The following is a 26375-nucleotide window of genomic DNA, read 5'->3' as shown; positions in this document are numbered from 1 at the left end:
TGCCGCAAAGTTATCCCTATCGAACTCATGACCCTATCCGTCATAACCTCTTACACCATGTCCTAAATGAGGGGGGCACAACAAGTAATAACAGGATTGTACAAAAACGTTTCCGAAATGGGTTTAAACGCATGGTCATTTGACAAGACACGCAATAAATTTAACTTTTCACGGTTCAATCTTTTAATCATTAATCACAAATAATATAATTAAGCTTTTAACTGCTAATATTTAAATTTGATCAACTTTAGGAATGTATATGTACTTGCGCCAAAAACATGCTTTGGGAAAAGTAAATAGAAATTTTGTCTCGGCATTCACGCTTCAGGGACTCAAGGACATTATAAACTAAGATTAAATTTCAAATTTATATCTTTTCAAAATATTTATAAATCTTAAAATTAACATTATATTTTTAATTAATGCATAAATGAAATTTATCAAAAGTGAAATCTAAGGATTTTAAAGTTTAGAAATATTACGGGGGAGAAAAAACGAAGACGACAGAATTGTTCTAATATTTTTTATTATCATGAATCAGATGATTAAGCTTGGGCTGTGAGCCTGTGAGGCTGTGAATAGTAAGATAAGCTGAATAAGCTTGATGGTTCTAAAATTTAGGATTCAGCGGATTCAGGTTAGAAGAATTAAATTTGATCTTATAAAATGCATAATGGATGGTTTTGGTTAAAATTAAGATATTTCGTAAAATTACATTATATCTATTGTTTGTGGATCCTGTTTTAAAAATGTACATAGTCAACGCAATTAGTGAATATATCACAAAAGTGTCCACTATAAATAGAGACTTCAGAAAAAGCGCTCATATCTCATCCGTTTTAAATTTACGCACGGTGATTGGATTTTGACTTAGGACAAATTTCATGAGGAACACTAGCTCCAAAGACAGTCTCTGTTCATGTATAAAAATATTTTTTCTGCTAAGGCCTATAGCTTTCAGGGAAAAATATGAATTATAATTGGCATGGTAGTTTTTGATGTAGGAACTACCAAAAGGCATTTTTATCAACTTCTCTTTCATGTCCTTCATCTTCTTTTTGATGAATATTCTTCACAACACTGCAACTAATGTGTTCCCAGGACAAAGGTCGTACAGGTGGATGATTGATCATTTTTGATCCACCCCTGCACATGACAAATTATATCCATGTGTTACATATATTCACCCAAATTCCTCCTTATATCAATTTTTATTGCAATACTTCGATGTTAGGTACAAATGACATAAATTTACTATGATATTTCTGGCCCGAACGCCCTGTGGCTAGGACAGTTACTATTAATCTTTATATTAACTTTGCCCGTTCAATACATAGAAAATGTCGTGTATTAATTAGGGGGGGTAGGGGCAAAAATCCTTCTCTAGGAAATTACCCTGTCAAGAATTCGGAGTTCGGCATTTCAATTATATTTTAAAAGTCTTAACTGTTTTCAGTGAATATGGGAGATGAAAATGAGGAGAACTTGATTGAAAAGGTTCGAAACCTGGCTGCTCGAGCTGTTCAGCACGATCAACTGAAACAGCTAAGTGCTGCGGTATATTTCTATCATGAAGCTGCAAAGGTTATGGATCAATTATATTCTTTAACAGGAAAAGATAGTTACCAAGCCCACGGAGAGAAATACAAGAAAAGAGCAGGTACCTTATAGGGCTTCTACAGTACACTACAATCATTTCAGTGAAAAACTTATTATTATTCAAATCTATTTATTATTCAAAATGCACAATAAACAGAAAAAGTACTGTAAATATGTATATTTACCTTCAACATGTACATTCTGATTTATGAATTATTTGAATAAATGCTTAGATCAACATAACAATTAACAACTAACTGCACCAGCCAAAAATTGAGAAAAGTTCAGCGAATAAGATAAAATAATGTTAAAAACTAATGTACCCAGAGCTCAAAACTTTTGTATGAAATAGTATTAGTCTACAAGTCTCAATTTCGATATCCATTCTGACAATTTTAAAATTTGATGGTGCTTTCTATTTAAAATAAGTTATTCACAAAACAAAAGTTTTGATCTCAGGCCAATTTATAAGTAATTTTTATTTAATTCATCTTAAGATAAGTGATCACGTTCATGTTGAAATCCTGATGACAATTTCTTGTATATTAAATCCTTCATATAATTGATTACTTTGCGATTAGTTAATCTTTAGATGTTAAAATATTTATATTAATTTATTTTTCTATTCTTATTTCTCAGATGAGTTGAGAAGTGTTCCAGTAAACCAGGGAGTTCCTGATCAGGTTCCAGGACAAATTCAACTTAAACGCGCCAAATCTTTACTTCTAGAAGCTCTGGACTTAGACGAGGATGGGAGAAAAGTAAATAAATTATTTTATAAAGAAATTAAATTTTCACATGTATTAATATTGAGTAAATTTATGAATTGTCAGATTAACTTTTTATCAGTTGGCCTTGTCTCACGGATAACAATTTTCTCAACTGAATTGCATTTTGAATTTAGATATGGGTTGATTGATTGATTTGCCCTGCTCACATATAACAACCATTTTAGTGGCGTTATAATTTTGAATATTTCAAAAAGTTGCAATTATAGCAAAACGTATTTTCCCAGGAAGAGGCACTGCAACTGTACACTGAAGCTGTTGAAACATGCCTGGAAGCCAAAAAGCAGTCAAATGAAGCAGCTATGCAGGAAAAGCTGGAGAAGTTGGCTATAAATGCTTTAGAAAGAGCTGAAACTTTGAAAAATGGAGAAAAACCCGAAGTTTCGACTGTAAACATAGTTCGGCCACTTGGAAACCTTAATCTTTTCGATAAAGGTAAGCGTTCAGAGATAACCATTGCATAGTGTTAGACTAATATGGTGATCCAACCCATAATGTTGGGATCTGTCCGAGCAATCCAACCCTGGTGCTGCTCAAGGCATCAAACACGACAGGTCTGGCTTGTGTGCAGGTGGGGAGATTCATTTAGTGGCTTTATAATAGATTCGATACTTCTTTAATGTTTAAGTGTGGGAAGTGGAAAATGAATAAGAAACAACATACCACGTTCTTCTCTAATCTTTTTTTGATTTGTAAAATTAAATCGTTTTAATTTACAATATATTGTTGTAAATATTTTTATTAAGGAGAACTAGATGGGAATAAGAACGGGGAATACACTGAAGAAGAGAGGAAAGTTTTAAGAGAAACCAGCAACATAAATGGAAGAGATTATGTTCCTTTCATTTCCGCAGATCTCAGGTAATAGAAACTTACTCTTTAAAAGTGGGAGGGGGGGGGGGGCGTCAAGTTCCTTCTTATTCCCCATATGTGTTCTTAACTTTAAAAAATGGTTAACCTTCTGTAGAGGGACCAAATAATTAAAGGAAAATAATCTATTTAGGGAAAGATTTGCTTTTCCGATTCCTTTCTCCGATCCACATGGTAAACTATCATTATCATCTAAACAAAGACAGAAGTTGAAGAGATGGGCTCGCCCTGATGAGTTTATGCAAGAACCTAAAATGCTTCATCTTGGTATTATAAGATTTTGAAACTGCCTTTAAAATAATTATTAAGTATCTGGTTTGAGTAGCGCATTAATTGTAAACTATTTTAGTGGATTGTTACAGTGTTAAACAGACATTAGTCTCAGATTGTAGTTTTGTAGCATCTATAGCTATTGCTGCTCAGTATGAAAAGAAATATAGGAGAAAGCTGATCACAAGTATCATTTATCCTCAGAACAAGGAATAAATTAATATGTAAAGAACATTAAGTTAAACAATATTTGAACCTAATTATGACCAAAAAGAAATATTTCTTTCTAAAAACTTGCAAAAAAAATGAATAAAATTGATTTATAAATAAATTAGAACGGAGACCCTGTTTACAATCCTTGTGGAAAATATATGGTTAAACTTCATCTTAATGGAATACCAAGGAAAGATTAATAACAGAAAATTATGGGGAATAACAGTTGCTTTGAAATAATTTTGCTATGATTTTGAAAAAAGTTGTTAAGGATCGAACGCCTTTTATTTATTTACTTGTAAGCATATGGACTTGTGCTGGAAGGGATTATAAACGTAATTTCACAACGATACCAACGATTCACAACAATACCAACGATTCACAACGATACCAACGATTCACAACGATACCAACGATTCACAACGATACCAACGTCATAACAATACCAACGATTCACAACGATACCAACGATTCACAACGATACATTCACAACGATACCAACGATTCACAACGATACCAACGATTCACAACGATGCCAACGATTCACAACGATATCAACGATTTACAACGATACCAACGATTCACAACGATACCAACGATTCACAACGATACCATTTGAAAAATTCTGATAAAGAATGCAAGATATATCAATCTTCTTCTGAGAGGCTAACTATTTTTATCAGTGGTTTCACTATGAAGCGACTCGACCATTTCTGCTTTAGAAACAATATGGAGGAAATTGTCAGAATTCCACACTAAACTAGGAAAACGGCGATTTCTTCCACATTTTGATGAGATAAAGGTTTTGAGAGTACCGATGTGAATCGATAATGCTCCTTTTTTAAAGGTCACTTTAATCCCACTTGAAGTTTACAAGTAAAAATAATGTAATCATAGAAAGAAATTATTTTATTAAAGAGCCGGAAAATATTTAAATAATTTTTCTTTTTTGCTCAAGTCTGATGCTTAATGTTTAGATGTGAGTATAATTGATTTCTCTGTTACCTTCAAATAATAGAAATTACATTTGACTGTTATTAAATAGTTTAGAAAGGTAATTGTTGACGACTATTTCCCGCTTGGTCCACACAACGAGCTACTCTGCTCCTACTCCAGCAACAAGTCAGAGCTCTGGATATCCTTACTTGAGAAAGCATATATGAAGGTTAGGGATTAACATTTCTTTACATAATACCAAGGGTATATATTTTTTTAACAGGTAATCCCTCCTTCATCCAAATAATCTCCCCCATTATTCGACGTTATCAAAATTTGATAACATGAGGGTTAGATGATTTTTGGTTACTTAGAAAACATTAAATATTTTTTTTCAACCTGTTAAAAAAGGCTGATAAGATGTTGTCATTTTTTACTCCATTACATGGATACGCACAGTTTACATTATTTCTCTAGGTGATGGGAGGATACGATTTCCCTGGATCAAACAGTAATATTGACTTATTTGCTTTGACCGGCTGGATACCGGAGCGGGTTGCAATTCGTCCTGAAGATCCGACTTTTAATCCAGATTCAGTGTTTAGTCGCCTTCATGATAGGTAATTAAATCATAATATAAAGGAATGAGTGTCGGAAAGGGGAAAGCTCCAAACCCAATGAGTTCTATTGACACGAATTTTCTCATTTCTTTCATATACAGAACTGCTCCTACTCTAGATTTCATCACGGAGATGTCCTTGCTACAGCAGCTACAGGAGAACTTAGTGACGAGGTTGCAGAGAACGCTGGTCTTGTTTCCACTCATGCCTACGCTGTCTTAGATATTAGGTAAGTAAAAAGACATGATTTGGTTTGTTGAACTAAGAAATCTTGAATAAATAATGCGTCAACTTGTTAATCTTGATAATTCCAAAATGGTTTGATTTGTGTTATTTTAAATTTGTGAAGATTAGGTGTAAAATATCAAAAATTACCCTCATTAAATTCATTAAACCGACGTTGCCCTAGCGCTTGGTCTAAAATCATGATTTCAGTGGTGCCTAGGGTTGCCTATGTAATTTTTAAAAATTGCATAATTTTTTAGCCCATCGTCACCCCGGGGTACCCATTGGTTTCTTATATACAGCGAACATATAGATGAGAGAAGAGCTTTATTATTCTAGTATAATTAAAATGATGAAATAAAATAAACGTTTTCTGAAAACAACTCCTCAAGATAATATTTGTTTACAGGTTGGTAAAAGGGGAAAAGCTATTCCTATTGAAGAATCCCTGGTCCCATCTCAGATGGCGGGGGAACTGGTCTGAGCTGGATGTCAGGTAGAAGATTAAACATTTTTTGTCACAAATTGACAAGAATGGTAAATATTTCCTGTAAAATAGTTATTTTTTCACCCTCCCTCCTAAAAATATTTTTTTCTTCTAATTTTTGTTATGATGCGCTGATTGGAAATTTTTCTTCTGGGGAAATAGATAAATTTTAGGGTAAAAAAGTCCAAAAGTTGTGAGGGGGGGGAACCGCCATTTATTGTCCTTTTTTCATCTTTTTCCAGAGCATCGAAATCATTTCATTGAAATGAATACCCCTGTCTGACAAATTTAAAAAAAATAAAGGGAGTGTTCGCGAAAAATGAAAAAGGGTATAGGCATAATGCGATAAAAAAGCGCTTTTGATCGCTACTAATCTTACTTCTATCTTTTGTGTCTATAAGGAGAAAATTGTTAAAAACGAATAATACCGAAGAACGTAGTGTCCATACAAATTCAGAAAGATGCAACATTCAACTTGGATCGTAAACAAATCAATTTAAATCCAAAAAAATCATTCAGATATTACAAACAATAGTCATCGATTATTTTTCGACGCATTCGTAAATAGTTGATACGCAACAGATAGAAGTAAGATTAGTAGCGATCAAAAGCGCTTTTTTATCGCATTAAGTCTATACCCCCATTCATTTTTCGCGAACACTCCCTTTAAGTTATAATTAGTATCTTTTAATATTATATTCAAAATATTGTAAATATTCATGTAATTGTCTATCCTCAAATATTTCAGACACTGGACTCAAGAGTTTCAGACCCTATTGAATTATAACCCTGAAGATGCTGCAAACTTTGACAACGGAGTTTTCTGGATGGATTATAAATCTTTACAGAAATATTTTGATGTTCTTTATCTAAACTGGAACCCTGATCTATTTCGGAACCGGTTTCATATTCATCAGCTTTGGAGGCTTGACGCCGGACCTGTAAAGGACACAATAAATATTGGAGAAAATCCACAGTTCAGTCTAGAGGTACGCATCTACTGAATTTGATAGAGGGGTATTTTAACTACTTCTTTTAATATCCGAAGTCTTTTGTACTTTTCTGTTAGGTTTTCGGGTTTTCTGTATAATTTGTTAATAATAGTTATTTATCCAATCGGATATAACAAAGAAAAGAGAGAGAAATAATTCATACGGTTGTTTAATAAGAGGATTTACGCGTGACAATTAGATCGAAGTTCAAGCGTTTTGGACTCTAAGGTGAAAGAGAAAAAAATCGACCCTTTTTATTTCTATCCGATGTTACAATATAGAAAATTTAAGATGTGTAGATTTTCTGGACTAACCAACCATGCTTGTTAGTTAGTACGGTGACTTTGTTTTGAGAACTCTCCCATTAAACCCAATATTGTCAGCTCAATCTTGCTCAGTCAACTCAGCTTGTTACAAAAATTGTAAATGATCTTTGGCGAAACAATAGTTTTTGTCAACCCTCGGCCATGTTATAGCTTTTTTATATAAACCTCCCTTAATTAAACCATTAAAAATCTCTTTGTAAAGTGTGTTGTTAAAGGTTAGAGATTGTGCGAATGGTGGCGCAGTTTGGTTACTCCTGTCCCGTCATATCCTGGATATTGCAGATTTCAAGGATAACAAGGAGTATATAACTCTTCTAGTCTATAAGAACAACGGAAAGAGGGTTTACTACCCCTTTGACCCTCCTCCATTTATTGACGGAGTCAGGTAAAGTTTTATTTTTTGTTTGATTATTTATAACACAAAGTTTGTGCGTGTGCTTTTTAAACAAAACGGAAGATGAAATAAAAAAGATCAAATATAGTAAGGAAAAAATAGAAACCTATTTTAAAAACGAAAAACGTTAACCAGTGGTCTGGGATTATTGGAGTAATCCTGAAAATTGAACTAAGCCAGAAAAGGTCTAAAGCTAACGTTTTGTATTATTTTAGAATAAACTCTCCCCATTACCTGACCAGAATGGTTCTGCAGAAGGGAGAAAGTGTGCGAAGGTTTACTCTCGTTGTCAGTCAGTTTGAGAAAACGGATAAAATTTATTTCACCGTTCGTGCCTTTTCCAACCAGCCTTTTACGCTTGGCAAAGTCAAAAATCCGTTTAAGAACAAGAAGGAGGTAAATACCTTTGAAAAATACTTGTTAATGTAATTTTAAGAGAGAACCCTCTATTAATTTAATGTCCCATTAAAGATTAATTTATTTACGCTTTACAGACGGAAATCAATAATCTTCGGTCATTTTCTCACACCTCTTGGCTGCAGAAATCCATGAATTTCTTATTTACAACGAGGTGGTTGCTGGTTATCAAATTTCTTACAAAAAAGCATAGATTTCTTAAACATTAATGCTAGACAAAACTTTAAAATGATTGCTATGATAGTCTTGATGAACCCAAACGGTCCCTTCAAATTTCAAACTTTGAAAACCCTTTATAAGATAGTTTATTATTAGTTAAGTTCAGACATTACAGAGTTAAGGGCAAATAGTAAATAAATAATTTTCAGATTTAGTGTATAAAAATACACAAGCAGCAGCAACTGATCTGACCAAAATCTCCAACCCTACTGAGATACAGTGATAATCAGAAAACTCTGGAATAGAAAGGCGAATTTTCGACTCAATTTATGACTTCACTTACTGCAATGAACAAAGGTCACCACAATTGTGCCGTGTAAAAAAGTCTAATTCACTCAATAAGTAGCTTAATAAGTAACTAGTAAAACTATTAGCTTTGTAACAACATCAAATAAAATTAAGAATTGCTTTAATGTCGTCTTTCTATTCTAGTTTTCTGGTTGTTACTGCATTTCGAGACTGGTTTACAAACTTTGATATTACTTACAATTTTAGTTCCTGAATTGTCTTAAGAAATATAAATGTGAATGAGTTCTACTTTCATTGATTATATCTGAGAGGGATGTCATGAGTTATTTTTATATTTTTCAAGTTGACCGGGAAGTGGGAGGGACGAACAGCTGGAGGATGTGCTAACAATAAGGAAACCTGGCCAAACAATCCTAGATTCAAGCTTGTTATTGATACCTTGTCACAACTGCAGGTGATTATTTTGCTCTTACTATTCAGAATAAAGTGTAAATCAGCAGCACATAGTTGATTGTTGAAAATTATAATTATTCATCCCACTTAGGTTTAGGAATCAACCCATCTGTTATTGTGCTGTTAAAATCAGTGCTTAGGATGCGGATCCGTTGGATCCGCAAGATTTTGGCTTCCTGGATCCGGATCCGCAAAAATGTGCGGATCCACGGATCCGGATCCAAGGGGTAAAATATCAACCAAAAACTCAAAAAAAAAACTTTTTTACTCCAAAATCCAAAATCTGAACTTTAAAAAAAAGATTATAAAAATTTCCTCATTTCTGAATGGTTCATCAAGTTTTAGGATAAAAATAAACGAAAAAATAAAAGCAAAAATTTGAAAATTTTGTTTTGTTAAAAAATTTCAGTAAATCTTAAAGAAATGACCTGGATCCGGATCTATTTTTTTCCAGTGCGGATCCAGGATCCGGATCCGCATCAAAATTGAATGGATCATATGCACTGGTTAAAATCAATTAATTCTTAAATTCATGACTGTTATTATTTCTAGATCCAGTTGAAGGGTCCTCGTGATTATCAGATAGGTTTTGATCTACTCTGCATATCAGCCTCGGATCCGTCCTCTCCAATCTACTTTAAAAAGAAGTCCTCTGGTGTCTATAGACCTGGATTTGTGGTTTTATCCTTGGATATTCTACCTGGAACCTACGACCTTCTTCCTTCAACCTTCAGGGCAGGGGAGGCCGGTGCTTTCATTCTCACTGTGGCCTGCAGTGCTTCCTTTGATATCTCGAGATAGTTAAAAACAAAGAAATCATTTTTCAAATATATTATTCGTTTGAATTAATTCTGAGCTGGTGCTACTCAGATTGACATATCTTTATTTATTTGGCATTTAATGTAATTTGTAATGAAATAAATTATAGTGAATGAATATATACTTGGTATAGAGATATAGATAAAGCTTATTTAAGCGTTAAAACTTCAAAAAATGACAACTAACCTAATTTTAAAGCGGGTGATAAAAATAATGTTGTATAGCAAAAAAATCATATTTTCTTTTATAAAACTTCGAAACTTTCCTGAGAGATGTCCAGTGCGAGATGAGGTATTTTCTATTCTAATTTAAAGCAATTCCGCTCAATAAAAGTTATCAGCTCAGTTCTGTTTACAACAAATTTCATATTTGTGGGGGAAAGTTTTGTAAGTGGCTCCCAATTATATGGTCCTCTTTCAAGTACCTAGCACTTCTCTCAGAGACAACTTCTTTTCTTCACACAGAATATTTTCAATTCTGGTGTCTTCTTAATGTGCCTCATCAAAGTTCCTCGCCAGAATTGTTTTATCTTTTTAATGAACAATGAAGATTATTCCAAAACTGAAAAGGAAAACGATGAAGGGGCGGATACAGGATTAAAGTGAGGGAGGTGCTAGATACAGGATATAAGTGAGGGAGGTGCTAGATTTATTTCGGAACAAAAACATCCAGGTTTAAGAAAATTTTTTATGATAGATATTTATCCTGTTTTGCAGAAGCACTAGGTTTTCTTTCCCTTAGTGCTATTGAGAAGCTATTCTGAAATCTCAGGGGGGTTCAAAGGTCCTGCCGCCGCCCCCCCTCATGTATCCGCCCTAAAACAATGGAACCCAAGAAACTGTGGAATAGGAAACCAACATTTAAGCATTCTTATGTGTATTTGTTGTTATAGAACAAATTGATATTTCATACTAGTTTTGATTTTGTTTTTTAAAATAATGTTTAGCTTACAACTTGTTTTCGAACATTCCTGGAAAATATGAAAATGTCGTCTATCTATTCTTCTGAAACCTTTACTATATTCCTAGAGACGCAACAGATAGAAGTAAGATTAGTAGCGTTCAAAAGCGCTTTTTTATCGCATTAAGCCTATACCCCCTTTCATTTTTCGTGAACACTCCCTTGAATACAAAATTAGATTACTTTAATGTTCATATTTCAAATTATTTCTGTAAGTCGAGGTTCCAATTTAATGCCCTGCAAAAAATTGCCTATTTCTAAGGTCTATCAAAGTTTTTCGAAATCATGGGCCCGGAATTACTGCAACCTCTCGTTTTAGGGCTCTCTTCATAGAGTTCTGGGTTTACACCTTGGGGTTCAGAAAGCCCAGAAGAAAATCCCCACCAAATGAAAGGATCAAACAACAAATTTTTTCTTAGATGACCCCATCTAAAATTAAAAACTATATAGTAGAGCACATTTTTAAGACTTTTTTAACGGTTAAAAAGACTGAAAACCTCTCATTTCTAATTTTTTGGGGGCCACACTGAAGTAAACATATAAATAAATATATATGAGCGAAGAGCTTTATTATAAAGATAATAATAATCCCCCCCCCCTCCAATTAAAGTTCTACGAAACCATTAGACACTAAAATCGACGGCCAAAAGAGTCAATTTTGTCATTTGTGTGCTGAGTGCTGATTTCGTGTAAAACAAGTTCTCAATAAAATGAAATAATTTATAATTGCGTAGTTCTGTTCAAGAACCTTACGCTAAAAAATTTCTAGCGTAGAATTAGAAACTACCTGCTCTATCTATCTATCTATCTACCTGTCCCATATACAGAATTGTCAGTTGGTACAAGTTCTTACGTGTTTCACCATAGTGAAATCTTCAACATGGCGGAACGGAGGAAATTATCCTCGAGAAAACAGGAGAAAAGTGCGATGAACCCAAAGGAACCAATGACGAAGATTCAAAAGGAAATTACTGCCTGGATGAAGATAAATATTCCAACCAAGAAAACTAAATTCCTCCATAGTCACGTTGTCGAATATTTTATCGGAAAGAAAGCGGTAGATTTATTGTTTGAGGACAGTCCCTGGGCTCCAAACAAGGAATTGGATACGGAGACGGACAGGTTTATATTCTCTTCCAGGGAACATGTTGTGGAAACCCTGGATCTCTTGCTTAGGTACAAGATGTTTCATAGAGCAAGGAAAATATTGGTCGTAGATGAGAAGAAACCTAAAAAGAAAGAAAAGAGTGACTCTAAACCTGAGAAAGAAAAGAGTGAGGAAACTGAATCTGAAAGAAAAGAATCCAAGTGCGATACTGAAGCAGAAGAGGAGAAGAAGAAAAAGCGTCGTATAAGGCTGGATATGCACCTGGAGCAGATGTTTGAAGATTGTACCGACGCATATGTTTGGTTGTATGATCCAATACCCTGGTACTACTGGATCGCTGGTGGAGCTATAGTTCTGGTGGTTATAGTTCTCTGCCTCTTCCCTCTTTGGCCACGTCGACTTCGTAAAGGAACACACTGGTTGGCTTTTATTGCAGCTTGTTTGATGGTTGTAGTTCTCATCATAGCAATCTTGAAATATATCATATTTGGAATACTCTACGGATTATCAGGAAGAAAATTAAAGTTCTGGATTCTACCAAACCTAACAGAGGATGTTACGTTTTTAGAATCCTTCTGGCCGCTGTATTCCTACAAGTACACAGGGGAAGTTAGGATGGATGAGGACGAAGTTCCTGATGAAAAAAACGAGAATAGTGACAGCAATGAGAGTGAGAAGGCAGGGTTCGAGTTTGTTGAAAAATCCAAGAATGAATAGATAGTGAAATATTTAAGCAATCTACATTACGTATCTGTAAAAAATAAATTTAATTAAAATAAATTTGATAATTTTGATATTTTAATTCTATTAATTGAGGATTTTATTTGCTTCTTCTCTTTTAACGACTTCTGTCCAAATAAAATAAATCAAAATTAAAAATGAAAGCAAGATTAATGCATAATTTGCATTCATTGTATTCTATACATTATATTGTTAAATGGGTATCGTTTTTGTGCGTTTGCTTTCATGCGTTACACTTACTCTTTTGAATTAAATTTACTAATATGAATATTGAATTATGTAAAATTACACAGCATGGTTTAAAAAAATAACACCAAATCTATTCTTCTGAAACCTTTACTATATTCCTAGGAATTGATAGCTAAATAAATAGTACAACCAACATATATTTTAGAAATTTATTGAGGGATTACACTGAAAATTATGAACATAGAAATTAAAAAGCCGATTCATATTTTAAAAAGATTAAATATTGATATTGATAAAAAACCAGAAATTAAAAACAAGAATAAGTACACTGTACTGGAGTTAAAAAAACGAAGAAAAAAAAATATTTTAAAGTATCCTAGGCATTGTTAAAAATATTCAGGATTTAGAAAAACCACTTAATTTATTTTAAAAAAAAACATGGAATCAGTTTCCTTCTTTAACTTTTTCTTTTACGAAAATATATTTTAACATTTAGACACTTTTTGATTTTTCTTGAATATCTTTAAGCTTAATTTGTTGGTACGTGCAGGTGCACACTGCATGCTCATTGCGCAGAATCATATGCTATTAGATTAAAGCAATTTCTATAAATTATCATTAGTTGATCAACAATATCTTGTGTATAATATAGCAAAACTAAAAATCTAAAATTTAAAAAATCCATAGCAAATAGAGGAGTAAGATAACAATGGAGCCGAATATAGGAATGGTGGTATGTACTTAGTGACGGTTTGGAAGAAAGGCAGGGTCCAAAGAAGCAACCTAAAAAGGATTAAATTTAGATTATGAACTGATAAATATTTAAATTTGATTACCTTTGCAGTAAGAAAAGAATGCATAAAGAAAAGTAATTCCTGGAGTTTTGGACAAATAACCTCCTCAGTTACCGCATCCTAAAAACCGATAAAAAAATTATGTTATAGTTTACTGCAGTTTTAAAATCTTCTATATTCTAAAGTTGTTGTAAAGATTAAACATGTCGAACTTTTTTACAGAATACTCTTAATCAAAAAATGTTCTCTTTTTCCAATTTTGACAAAATTAAATCATTTTTTTTTACAAAAAGATTTTGCGTGTTTTTCAATTCCTTTTTTAATCTCCTTTCAAATACAGACTCTTTTGAAGATTAAAAAAAATATTTTAAAAAATACTAATATTTCTTTAAAAAATATATCTTTATATATCCAGTTTCAACACTTTATAAAATATGTAAAAGAATTCATATACCTTAGACATTTGACGGTGAAAATGAAGTTTTAAGGTAGCATTCCCGTCGTCTGAAGATCCCTTGATAATAAAAACTTATGTTTATTAATCAATAGATATAAAAATACAAACCTGAAACTGTTTATATTGTAAAAGAGGGAAACATATGTGGTGGTAATTACAAGAAATATGTAATACTCACATTAAGTATATGAGTATGAAGATGTTAAAATCAAATCATAGACATACCTTCAGTTGTGAGAACTGAAAACTCCATTCAGGAGTAGCTGAATGAAATCCTTTCAAAACAAAACCTTCTTCCCAATCTATGAAAAAAGATACATACATATAAAGTGCCTTTTGCGTGATCAGTATTTGTTTTTGTTATAATTGCGTTTATTTTTTGTTTGAACCAATTCTTCGATAATAACTTTTATTTTTATTTTGACACATCTTTATGTTTTAAAACTTTTCACTTTAAAATTCAACTCGAAAAAAAATGAAAGTGATATTGATATTTCTATAAATGTATAGCTGGGAAATGATTTTGTTAATGTCAATATAGGTTTAAAATATTTTGAATTTAATCTATTAAATATCTACAAACTTACCCAAGGAAAGAGCTGAGGGTTTGTTTTTATAAACAACATGAAAGGTTTTAGCTCCAAGTTGAGAAATTGCTGCAAAATTCAATAATTTTCAGTTTCGCAAAGAAAATCTGTTTGGTTGTATGTAAATGTATTTTTAAAAGTTGGAATGAAAAGAACTTTTCACTTTATAGAATGTTATTAAATTTTTCCTAGACAAACTGCTCTATGCCAGGCCGATTCTAGTCGAAGTAATTCCTGAACATAATTTTAAATGTATTTTTTCATTGAAAGAAGAAGAAAAAGTTAGCAGGGGAGTTGGGATATGTACAGGGTGAGCAAAAAAAGTGTGTTTAGCGGCGCCTGGTGCAAAATTGTACCATTTTTAATTTTTTTTTGGTATTCCAATGGCTCAAAAAAACCGCGAACTTTTTTTTCTATCAAATCTAAAGTATAGAAAAACAAAAATGTGCATAAAAATTATTTCTGTAAAAATCTAAAATTTTATAAAGATTGTATCACAGAATCACAGAAAATTTGCAATATTGTAACAAGAAAATTCGCAATTTTCAGTTCTTGTCTAATTTTGTTGAAGGAAAAGTTATTTAAATTCTCTAGTTCTTTTCTTTTTGGTATATTCTAAAGTTGAAACCTGAAGAGCCATTGAAAAACAACTTTTCCTTAAAAATTAGGATAGAAAAATGAAAATTTTCTCATTACAAGTTTGCGAATTTTCTGTGATTTCGATTTCGATTGAAATAATTTATATACACATTTTTGCTTTTCTTAACATTTGATTTTGAAGAGAAAAAAAAGTTTCGCTGATTTTTTTGGGACCAATGGAATACCAAAAAAAAATTCTAAATTTTCAAAAAAATATTGAAAAAAACACCATACAGGAGAGTTGCACAAAAAAGGTACAGTTTTGCACTAGGCGTGGCTAACACATTTTTTTTGACTCACCCTGTATACATGTATTTTGATGAGATAAAGGAACTAACTCGAACTTTTATTTCTTATCTTTATATATTTACAACTGGAGAGTTTGAAGATTGAGATGTGAATAGCGAGAAATAGTTGAACCGCGTAGACGTAGTTAAACTACTTCTCTCTAACTTGAACCGGCGCACAAAAGAGGTGGTTCAACCACGTCACGTTGTTCAACTGCTTCTCGCTTTTTATCAAATTGGAGTCCCAGGTACGTGGGAAAGATTTAAGGATTAGCAAAGAAATATAATTGGACAGAAATTAAGATAGAGATCAACTAATATTCTATTATTATTCTTCATTTACGTACCCCCCGATGGAAGATGTTAAACCCTCCCTTTAATAAATATTTGACCTGTCTGGTTTCTACACTAAGATAGTGGGATTGTTGTCCAAATGTTTGAATAAGAAAACAGTGTTGCCTCTCATCAACATACTCACTCTCCTTTATCACACGGAACATTGCCTCAAACACCTAAACCCACACAGATTATTCATTTTTACTTTCGAGCAAAATCGTGAATTTCCTCTTTAAAGTTGGCAACCTGGTAAATATTATATGTGGTTTAAAAGAATTTTCAACATTGTTTAAAGTGTGGCTCTCTAAGAATGCACAATCAACGATCAACAAAACTCTACTTTTTAATCCAAATATTTGAGAAGAAATGTTATTGACGTACGGTACAATAAACATGTACACTGAATGAAAAGAGGTGTAAAGTTTTATATCGTTAATCCCTTGAGAAATATCAAATCCGTATTGCTGGTGGTGCGACGACACAAAAGATCTAAAGGAATTGACTTTTAGCCACAAATTCTGATTTTCAAATCGCTATATCTTTGCAACCTGATGGTGTTAACCTTTGATATTTCAAAATATCATTATTTGATCTAAAATAATTCATAGTTTGAAATATCTAAGGTCTCCGACATTGAAATGCAAAGATATAGGGATAAGCAAATCAGAGTTTGTGACAAAAACTCAATTCCTTTACCTTCCATTTTTGCAAAAAGTTTTTCTATGTAAAGAATCTATTAATTTCTTTTGGGTATTATCTCTAAAGGTCGATGAATATCGCGAAAATAAGAAACAGTTTTTTTTCTCGCAGATTGAGCACTTAATCCCTTCAAATTAAAAGTCGATTTCATGCGTTGTAGATTAGTGACATTTCAAACAAAAGATCCACAGGCAGCATAGTAAATTGTTGTTTTTTTACCTTGTACTTTATGGGTGGAGGTCCTTGCGACCATTCTTCAGGTGTTAGAGGTCCTTTCTCAAATACAAATATCTCGGAACCTTTCAGAACTAAAAACCTTAATAGTAAAATAACTTTTTCAACAGGTTAAGACTTAATAATAATCATTCCAAATTTCATAATAGGAGTTGGAAACATGGAGAAAAAAATGATAATTTAAAGGAGTTGAGTTTTTGCCACAAACTCTGATTTTCTAATCTTTATATCTTTGTAACCCAATGTCGTAGACCTTAGATATTTCAAACTATTATTACTAATAAATAAAATAATCTAAGGTTTGCACCATCAGGTTACAAAGATATTGGGATTAGAAGATTTGAGTTTGTGGCAAAAACTCAATTCCTTTCACCTTGGTTTCCAATTTTGCCACGCTTGGTCTTTTGAAAGTATTCCCTCCGCTACCCAGGTCATATAGGAGATCTGATTTTCTACTGGGAAACTCCGATTTAGTTTTGTTGCCTAGAAAACAAAATTTAATTTCTTTATTTTTTAACCGTATACTTGTGCTCTAGTTATTTTATGTATTTTTATGACAAAAATTTCATTAATTGAAAATCAGCAACCGAATTTAATTGATTTTGAAGGTGGTTGTCACAAAAAAATTAATTGATTCCTTTGGGTTGACCTGATAGGAGTTGAGAAGAGAGATATAATCACCAATCAGTTTCAACCATTGAGTCAGTAAAGATGGATCTGTATTGTGAACAACTCCTGGACACCAAATATTAGATTTATTATTGATAATCATTTGGAATTAGATCAATTTAGATTAAGAAGAATAGTGATTCATGATCATTTTGAGTCTTATTCTGACCATTAAAATGATGTTCTGTATGATCAATCTGATTAAGGCAAGTTCACATAGCAGTTTTAGAATAACCTACAAGAAAGCCCAATGTCTTAAAAACACATGCTCTCAAAAACAAAAAGTTAAAGTTTGACGAAACTGCCTTCAATATGAAGTATTAAAAAAGAGCTTGATAAGTTTGCCTTTTTCAGTAACTTTCTTAAATTGTTCAATTAAAATGTTAAAACTACTTATTTCTCAGACCGTTAGACCGAAAAATCAGAAATATGAAATTACCTGTACTAGATCCATCCATCCCACGAACTATATTACCTGTACTAGATCCATCCATCCCACGAACTATAATTACCTGTACTAGATCCATCCATCCCACGAACTTCGAAAGAACTCGGACGTAGTTTGTCTGTTCCGAAAATATATCTGAAATATTCTTTATTTTATATTCCTGGCCTGGCCTGAAATATTTTACAATTTTGTTGGATCCAAAGGGACAAATTACAACAGAACCCCCCTGATAGCACCGGCAATTGATATTTGAAATTGTTTAAATTTCTCCAACCTTGTTGTGTATGCCATTAGCAGAGGGACTTTTACAACGTCCGTCCAGTTCTTCTTTACTCTGCAATAAATATATAATCATTAGTAATATTACGGCATTAATTGAGAGACGAATAACATTTTTGCGATCTTTTTGTAATGTGGTAGAATTTATGTATTTAAGTTAATTAATGTTTTGTCGGTAAATCAGATTAAACCTTGTAATCTCTGCTATGTAGGGGAAAATATAAAGAACGAAACCAGCATTTTTTTTTAGGAAAATAGTCTAGGCCACAGGTTTACAAGTAAAGTTTAATAACATCGATGAGTCACATTTTTTTAGAGAAATATAATTTTTTAATTTTTAAAAAAATAAACATATATTGCCCCCTCCCCCACAAACTCAAAACTCGTATTTTCATATCTGTGTCGGTCAACCTATTCTCCTAACCCCTTTCCCACACCCCCAACCCTTAGTTCAATGATCATTTCTTACAGTTTTGACAATACCACCATTCTTTAAGGTTGACCATAATTCTTACGCTTTTCATTCTTTTATTCCACTTCAAAAACCCCCCCCTCCCCTCATTTGCTTACTTTTTTTTATAAATTTCAAGAAAGCTATTCGTTACATTATCTTTATTTTTAATTTGTAATAATTTTGGTCATTTTCTGTAGGACTGAAGAGGATATAAAATATATCGAAATCAATTTCCAAACCCGAGTTTTTCTACCTGTCAGAGTAAAACCTTTTTTTGCCAGTTTGGACAATTTACATTGGTATAATTTTACATGCTATAATTTTGAATTCTAACAACCTTGAGATTCCAATCCAGGTTCCAGAGCTATCCGAACTCACAGAACAAGGGGACTCAGGAATCTAAAAGAAAGAATGCTCCTCTTAAGAATGAAAGAGTTTCTATTAAAGTTTTTTTAAATTAGAATTCTGTGCAACTACTTTGACTTTTGAAACTATTGATTTGCAAAAAGAAAAAAAATCAGAGGCGTATTCAGGATTTAATCTAGGGGGGGGGCTTTATAATGTGCCGGAAGAGCTAAATTTTTAAAATTAAACAATATCATAAAACATACATATAATAACAAGATCCATAAACATCAAACAAAAAACAAATACTAGAGGGGGCCGGTGTAGGGGGGGGGGGGTGCTCAGTCAAGGGGCTGTGCTATTTTAGGCTCAGCCCCCGTTGGGGGCTAAAACCCCCCTGAAAATCAAAGCCTTCACTTTCCAGGGGGAACTGAGCCCACATAGCCCCCCTGAATACGCCTCTGAGAAAAATTGACTTCAAAATGTTGTTTTGTTTTCAACAAATGATTTCTTTCTTCAATTACAACTAAAATACAATATTTTATTATAAATTTTGCAATATAAATCAATGCTCTCGGAGATTTTTGCGCTTCATTAAATTTTCTTTTTCTAACCTGAGAATGGTGTCCTCCAGCTGAAGCTCCAGGTAGATCCTGTTCCAGGCAGATCGGGTTGGACTCATCGTACTCCGGTATAAACCTGAACACATTAAACATTTTAACATTTAATCATTTTTTACATAAAGATATAAATTAAATAAAAATAACTAAAACCAAAGAAAAAAAAAATGCAAGTGTACTAAGATGAGATTATTTTTTTTCAGAGAATGTCTCGACTGAAACTTTTTTCAAACAAAGAAAACAATTCTTTTCTAAAATCAGATTCCATAAAGAGTTTTAGATGTAAATAAAACGCTTTTTTGAATTTTGGAACGAGGAGAATGGAACATAATGCTCTGAATTCATAATAAAGCACGGAAATAGGAAAAACCATAGTTTAGACATTTAAAAATCATATTTTAATCGCGATACCATATTTTGGATATTTATAAAAACATGCTTAAAGCAGTATACCATGGTGCGGATTCAAAGCAGTATACTATGGTGTGTATACATACAAAACATGTTTAAAGCAGAATACCATGGTGTGGATTCATACAAAACATGTTTAAAGCAGTATACCATGGTCTGGATACATACAAAACATGTGTTTAAAGCAGTATACCATGGTGTGTATTCATACAAAACATGTTTAAAGCAGAATACTATGGTGTGTATGCATACAAAACATGTTTAAAGCAGAATACTATGGTGTGTATACATACAAATCATGTTTAAAGCAGAATACTGAGGTGTGGATACATACAAAACATATTTAAAGCAATATACCATTGTGTGGATACATACAAAACATGTTTAAAGCAGTATACCATGGTGTGGATACATACAAAACATGTTTAAAGCAGTATACCATGGTCTGGATACATACAAAACATGTGTTTAAAGCAGTATACCATGGTGTGGATTCATACAAAACATGTTTAAAGCAGTATACTATGGTGTGGATAGATACAAAACATGTGTTTTAAGCAGAATACCATGGTGTGGATTCATACAAAACATGTTTAAAGCAGAATACCATGGTGTGGATTCATACAAAACATGTTTAAAGCAGAATACCATGGTGTGGATACATACAAAACATGTGTTAAAAGCAGAATACTATGGTGTTGATACATACAAAACATGTTTAAAGCAGTATACCATGGTGTGGATACATACAAAACATGTTTAAAGCAGAATACCATGGTGTGGATACCTACAAAACATATTTAAAGCAGAATACCATGGTGTGTATACATACAAAACATGTTTAAAGCAGAATACCGTGGTGTGGATACATACAAAACATGTTTAAAACAGTATACCATGGTGTGGATTCATACAAAACATGTTTAAAGCAGAATACTATGGTGTGAATACATACAAAACATGTTTAAAGCAGTATACCATGGTGTGGATTCATACAAAACATGTTTAAAGCAGAATACCATGGCGTGGATACATACAAAACATGTTTAAAGCAGTATACCATGGTGAGGATACATAAAAAACATGTTTAAAGCAGTATACTATGGTGTGGATACATACAAAACATGTTTAAAGCAGTATACCATGGTGTGGATACATACAAAACATGTTTAAAAGCAGAATACCATGGTGTGGATACATGCAAAACATGTTTAAAGCAGAATACCAAGTTTGGATATTTACTAAACATATTTGGAGTGAAATTCGGGGAAAATTAAGTATACCTTCCAAACTGCTTAAGAAGAAAGGGAGTTGTTGCTTTGTAATGTTTGAGTGTTAATCTAACAGTATTTCCTGCATCCTGAAATATTTTCATTATTTACATTATTAATAAACCAATGATTTTAATCATTAAATCTAGGGTTAAACATAAATGATATAAAAATATTTAATGGGTTTAATGTTTGTTTGTCTATGACATAATTTCTCCTAATATTGATATTCGTTATACGATAAAGTACAATATATTAATAAAATGAAACACCAAATATTGTTTAACTAAAAGTTAATAAGATGGAATATAATTATGAACATTTTTTATGCATACACATATATGTGTAGTGTATGTTAGAAGAGTTTAGCATTTTCTTATTTATGTTCTAAGCTGAAAATAAGCTTCTTAATGCACATATCATATTACACTGCAGCGAAAAAAAATTCAAACCAATAGCAATGTTTTAGTTTTTGATGAACATCGGAATTTATTCTAGCTGATTTTAAACGAGTATTTTAGAACTTTGGCTAGGCCTCGTAAACTGGTACTTTATTTGTCTAAAGTTTTAGACGAAAGTTAATTTCCTACCTGGAGAATTGTAAGAGCATCCTGATGAGTCATATTAGAGAGACTAGTCTCATTAACTTTTACAATAGCATCCCCGATATATATATCTCTACATTGAATAATATATTATAGACAAAAAAATATTTATCTCGAGATAAAAGAAGAATAAAAGAAAAGTCCCAATTTATTATATTTCTTTCTTTGGAACTTGTTATTGTTTGATAATATTATCCACTACAGTTTTGACAGTTTTTCTATGGTTAATATTTATTATCTATTTATTTTTTTTAATAATTTAGAATAAAGTTTGAACCTGGCTGATTCTTCTGTGCTTGAAACTCTAGATATAAGGATTGGTAGATTGTGCTCTAATCCTCCTTTAATAGATATCCCGAGGTTTCCATCTTTAGATCTCTGTAGAACAATTTCCCTGGTTCAATATTTATAAATCAATGTTTACAAGAGTTATATTTAAAGGGAGTGTTGGGGAAAAAGAAATATCAGGCAACATTTACATTAATAGCGATCTAAAGCCGGGCGCACACATAGATCCAGACTGAGATATAGTTGTATCAATTTTCATCGACTTGGCGTTTGATTTTAAATCAATACAAATAAGTTACTTATATCTATTTCAGCCCTAAACATTCAAATTTTAAAACTCTGAAATTTAAATGTTTCAGAAGAAAGAGAAAGAGACAAAATTAATATCGATTTTTGCATGAGAGCTTTCAACCTTTGGATCACCGAGAGTAAAAAGGTATCTTACCAAACACCAGTGGCGCAACTAGCACTTTTGTGAGGGGGGGTGGATGGTAACCCCCCTGTTTTCAGGATTTGAAGTACAAAAACAGTATTTTTTAATTGTTGAAGGATTGGCTCTGTGGTCAATAATATATCAAATTCTTATAATATCCATGGCTTGGTCTTATCTTTAAAAAAGATATACTTACTACAGCTTTAAAATGAATGACTTGAGGTAATAAATTAAAAAAAATGTCTGTTCTCCTAGTGTCTTTTCATGTCTTTCTTAGTGTCATTGTAATACTCATGAGAAGTAACATATATACAGGTTTTTTTGAGAGGGTAAATTAAAAATGACTAACATTCTTTAAGTCAAAAACCAGAAAATAGTTAGAAATTCTATTAGAATTGATGCGCGAAGCGCCAAAGAAAATTTTTGGTATTTTTTTCTTAATTGTCAAAGTTTAATAAAAGATGGTCCACAATCATGATCATGCTGGAGTCAAGTGAAGGGGGGGGGGGCGAACACCCCTTTTAGATGGAAGACAGTTGATAGTCTCGTGCTTGCTTGTTGTTAGCAAACTCAAGAACATTAGTTAATGGATAATACATTATAGTTCAAACAAAGGGTTACTTAACATTAAAAAAACAATGATGGAGAAAAATTTCTTAATCCTTTTTTATTGTTTTGATTTGTTAAGTCTAATATTAAACCCAAAGAAAGAAACTGTTCAATTGTTGATACCTCCAGGAAACCTTTATCCTTATCTTTTGTCTGCGGATTAAATTTAATCTTTTCGAAATTCGCCAAAAATCCGACCTTTCGTAATTGAAAAAATGTCTGCTTTCTGCCAATGAAAATTCGCAAGAATACTATTCAGCTGTTTTTCACGAATCAAGCGCTTAATCGATACTTTCTGAGAGAAAGTGGATATTTTTGACTTCAACCCCGCTTAAACCACTTCAAATGTTAAAAAAACAAGAGGATACGAGTTTGTTTTATTATTGTTGCTTGAAGGTTAATACCTGAGCCCGGATTCAACAGGATAGCTCGTCTCATCGTCCCAAATATGGAACTCCTCCCTCTGTAGAACCAGGTAATCACTGCATAACTTTAATCTACTTGGCAGAGGTCTACTCTTTCCATCACTTACACTCACCTTAAAGGAAAAGTTTTTCAACTTTGAGAACTTTGACAACGATACTATTTCTTTTTTGATCTTAGTATTTTAGAAAACTGTTCGAAACTAACTTTAAAAATGCTAACAGTGGCAATCTGCCAGAGAAATGAATGAGTTTTCTACAGTTCCTGCCAGAAATAAATATGTTAAAGAATTATTATAAAAAATGTTAAGAATACTACCAATGGATTTGTTCAAATTGTTCAATGTCCATCCAAAATTCATTTTGAAATTGCTAAACGATCTATTTTAGAAAAAAAAACATTTTTGTATGCTTTACCAACACTTTTTTTACGTAGTTTTTAATCAAAGTAGCAATCAGTAAAATGAAATTACACAATAGAAAATTTCAATTACAAATTTGGAGGTTTCTTGTCATAACTTTAAAATTTAGTTTTTCTTTATCATTTTTTTAAAATACGATTCATTTTACAATAATCTTCATAAAACTTTTTTTTAGTAACAATGGTAGAAATATTAGAAAAATCCCTGTCATTTTCTTGCTTGCTTGGTGTTGTGGTAAAAAATCTTTCACAAGGATATCCAAATCGTAAAGATATCCATTGCCTATAGGATAATTAAAATACCTTCATTATCTAAAAATTGGTTTAAAGAATACCTATATAAATCGTAGATCCTATAAAGGACAAAAACAAACCCCATGAACTAATCAATAAAAGTATATTACCAAACCGTAGTGAAACTTTCTTAGGTTTGAATGTCTGTCCTTTCTATCTCCTCCAACCATTTTCATCTAGGCATTAAACATTTTAGATACATTTTAGATCAATTAATACATATTTATTCTATTCTACACCGTGTAAGTGAAAATATGATAAGTTCAGTGAAAACCAACGGACCTGCAGAACGTTTTTCTGTATTTTCTTTTTAGCTACGGTATCAAACCAATATATAATGTAATCACAAAGGAAAAAATACAACAACCTACTAACTAGGGAATAATTGGTGGATAAGGTTACACTTGTAAGGAAATTGATCTCGAATTTCGAAAGGGGTATGGAACAACATGTTGAACTTTACTTAAATTCTTATTTTTATTCATCATCTCCTTTTGGCTCAAATCCCCGCTAATATTTATAAATATTTGGCTCCAGCATATCTTGGTTACGACACAAAACGATTTAATGAAGAGTTAGAAGTGAAAATAAGGTAATTTGGTATCATCTGTAATTTTTATTAAAATATGTTTAACGTATTCATATAGATTTTTTTCAATTCGTTCAGGTTATCAACATGTCAGAAAACTTAAAAAAAATTTAAGTTAATCTTATATCTTTGCAACCTGATGGTGTTAACCTTTAATATTTCAAACTATCATTATTTAATCTAAAATAATTCATAGTTTGAAATATCTAAGGTCTCCGACATTGAACTGCAAGATAAAGGTATAAGAAAACCAGAGTTTGTGACAAAAACTCAATTCCTTTGACTTATATTTACATAATACCGTTAACACAGAATAAGTAATTTCAGGAGAAAAAGGTTGGGTTTTTGCTGAAAATGTGAAACTTAGCTATTATTGTATTTGAAAAGAAGGTTTTAAACAATTTTTCATATCGTGTCGGTTGCCCATTATCCCGTCAATGTTGGTTTGTAATAAAAAGTAGCTTTGTTAAATAGTAGTGTATGATGTAGAGTAAAATTATGAAATTCAAGAAACCGTGTTCTTAAATATATTTTTTATTTTCAACATGTTTAGTTGCTAACTGAAAGATTTTAACTACCTAAGTTTGGTTTCTCTGGATTCTATGAAGAGTTTGTTGTATTGTGTGCTCCGTCCTCCACACTGCCTCCAAAATCGATCCCCGGTCGAGGCCGTATCGTCATAAAATAACCTAGTTGTGCATTTTATTAAATTTAAATTTAAATTCATAAGACTATTAAAAAACGTTTGTTTCTATAACTAAAAATGAACCTTTTCTTCAGTTTAATTTTTAAAAATGTCATTGACAACAAACTGATTTTGACATTTTCTACCCAATCAATAGAAGTTGATATTACTAGATGTTAAGAATGTGTATAAATAATAATAAATATTGAAAACAATAGGACAAATGATAGATTCAAAGATAGATCAGGACCAGTGGAATGACAAGTCTGAGCGTAAATGTATAGTTGTATTATTAGCTATAGTAGAAACAAGTTCTCTGTTAGTGTGGGATGATTTCTGTGAACGTATTTCATTGTTCTGGAGATAGTTCACAAAAAGAAATCCTTACCCTTATCAATATATTTATAATTCATATTTTGTTTGTCTGTTTGTATGTCTGTCTGTGTCCAATAAATCCCAAAACGTCAATGAACATTTAAAGTTACAGCTAAAATTGTAACTAATCCTGTAAATAAAACATTTTTCGTCATAACTGACACGGTAAGGAGAATTCTATAACATGTATGATGTCGTAAATAAGTTTAATAAATAAGTTAATAATTATTTAACGGAAATGTTTATTAT

General features: G+C 32.1%; 3 protein-coding genes across 3 annotated transcripts; 2 read left to right on the top strand and 1 right to left on the bottom strand.

Moving 5' to 3' along the window:
• Positions 1–528: 528 nt before the first annotated feature.
• On the top strand, positions 529–9996 carry LOC111705608 (calpain-7). Its single transcript, XM_023478202.1, has 17 exons — positions 529–637; positions 1457–1660; positions 2239–2360; positions 2615–2822; positions 3134–3248; positions 3391–3524; positions 3607–3737; positions 3863–3930; positions 4791–4905; positions 5154–5296; positions 5415–5525; positions 5931–6017; positions 6757–6997; positions 7542–7711; positions 7936–8116; positions 8949–9059; positions 9611–9996. Exons 2-17 carry the CDS (start codon positions 1462–1464, stop codon positions 9857–9859), a joined length of 2385 nt encoding a protein of 794 aa, XP_023333970.1. The 5' UTR covers positions 529–637; positions 1457–1461; the 3' UTR covers positions 9860–9996.
• Positions 9997–11623: 1627 nt separating this feature from the next.
• Positions 11624–12741, top strand: LOC111705623 (translocation protein SEC62). Its single transcript, XM_023478223.1, has one exon. It carries the CDS (start codon positions 11718–11720, stop codon positions 12660–12662), a length of 945 nt encoding a protein of 314 aa, XP_023333991.1. The 5' UTR covers positions 11624–11717; the 3' UTR covers positions 12663–12741.
• A 726-nt stretch (positions 12742–13467) lies between these two features.
• LOC111705622 (gamma-1-syntrophin) lies at positions 13468–26348 on the bottom strand. Its single transcript, XM_023478222.1, has 20 exons — positions 25645–26348; positions 24588–24653; positions 23745–23878; positions 22288–22404; positions 21996–22083; positions 21418–21494; positions 19718–19802; positions 19096–19157; positions 18300–18359; positions 18090–18160; positions 17558–17643; positions 17282–17391; positions 16894–16990; positions 16032–16151; positions 14902–14947; positions 14714–14782; positions 14352–14428; positions 14124–14183; positions 13712–13789; positions 13468–13658 (listed from the first exon to the last, which is right to left on the bottom strand). Exons 2-20 carry the CDS (start codon positions 24651–24653, stop codon positions 13617–13619), a joined length of 1545 nt encoding a protein of 514 aa, XP_023333990.1. The 5' UTR covers positions 25645–26348; the 3' UTR covers positions 13468–13616.
• Between the last annotated feature and the right edge of the window lie 27 nt (positions 26349–26375).

This window comes from Eurytemora carolleeae, unplaced genomic scaffold, assembly GCF_000591075.1.
Source record: "Eurytemora carolleeae unplaced genomic scaffold, Eaff_2.0 scaffold291, whole genome shotgun sequence".
NCBI classification, from domain to species: domain Eukaryota; kingdom Metazoa; phylum Arthropoda; class Copepoda; order Calanoida; family Temoridae; genus Eurytemora; species Eurytemora carolleeae.
Note: the sequence above shows the minus strand (reverse complement) of the source record. Positions and strands in the feature narration are given on the sequence as shown.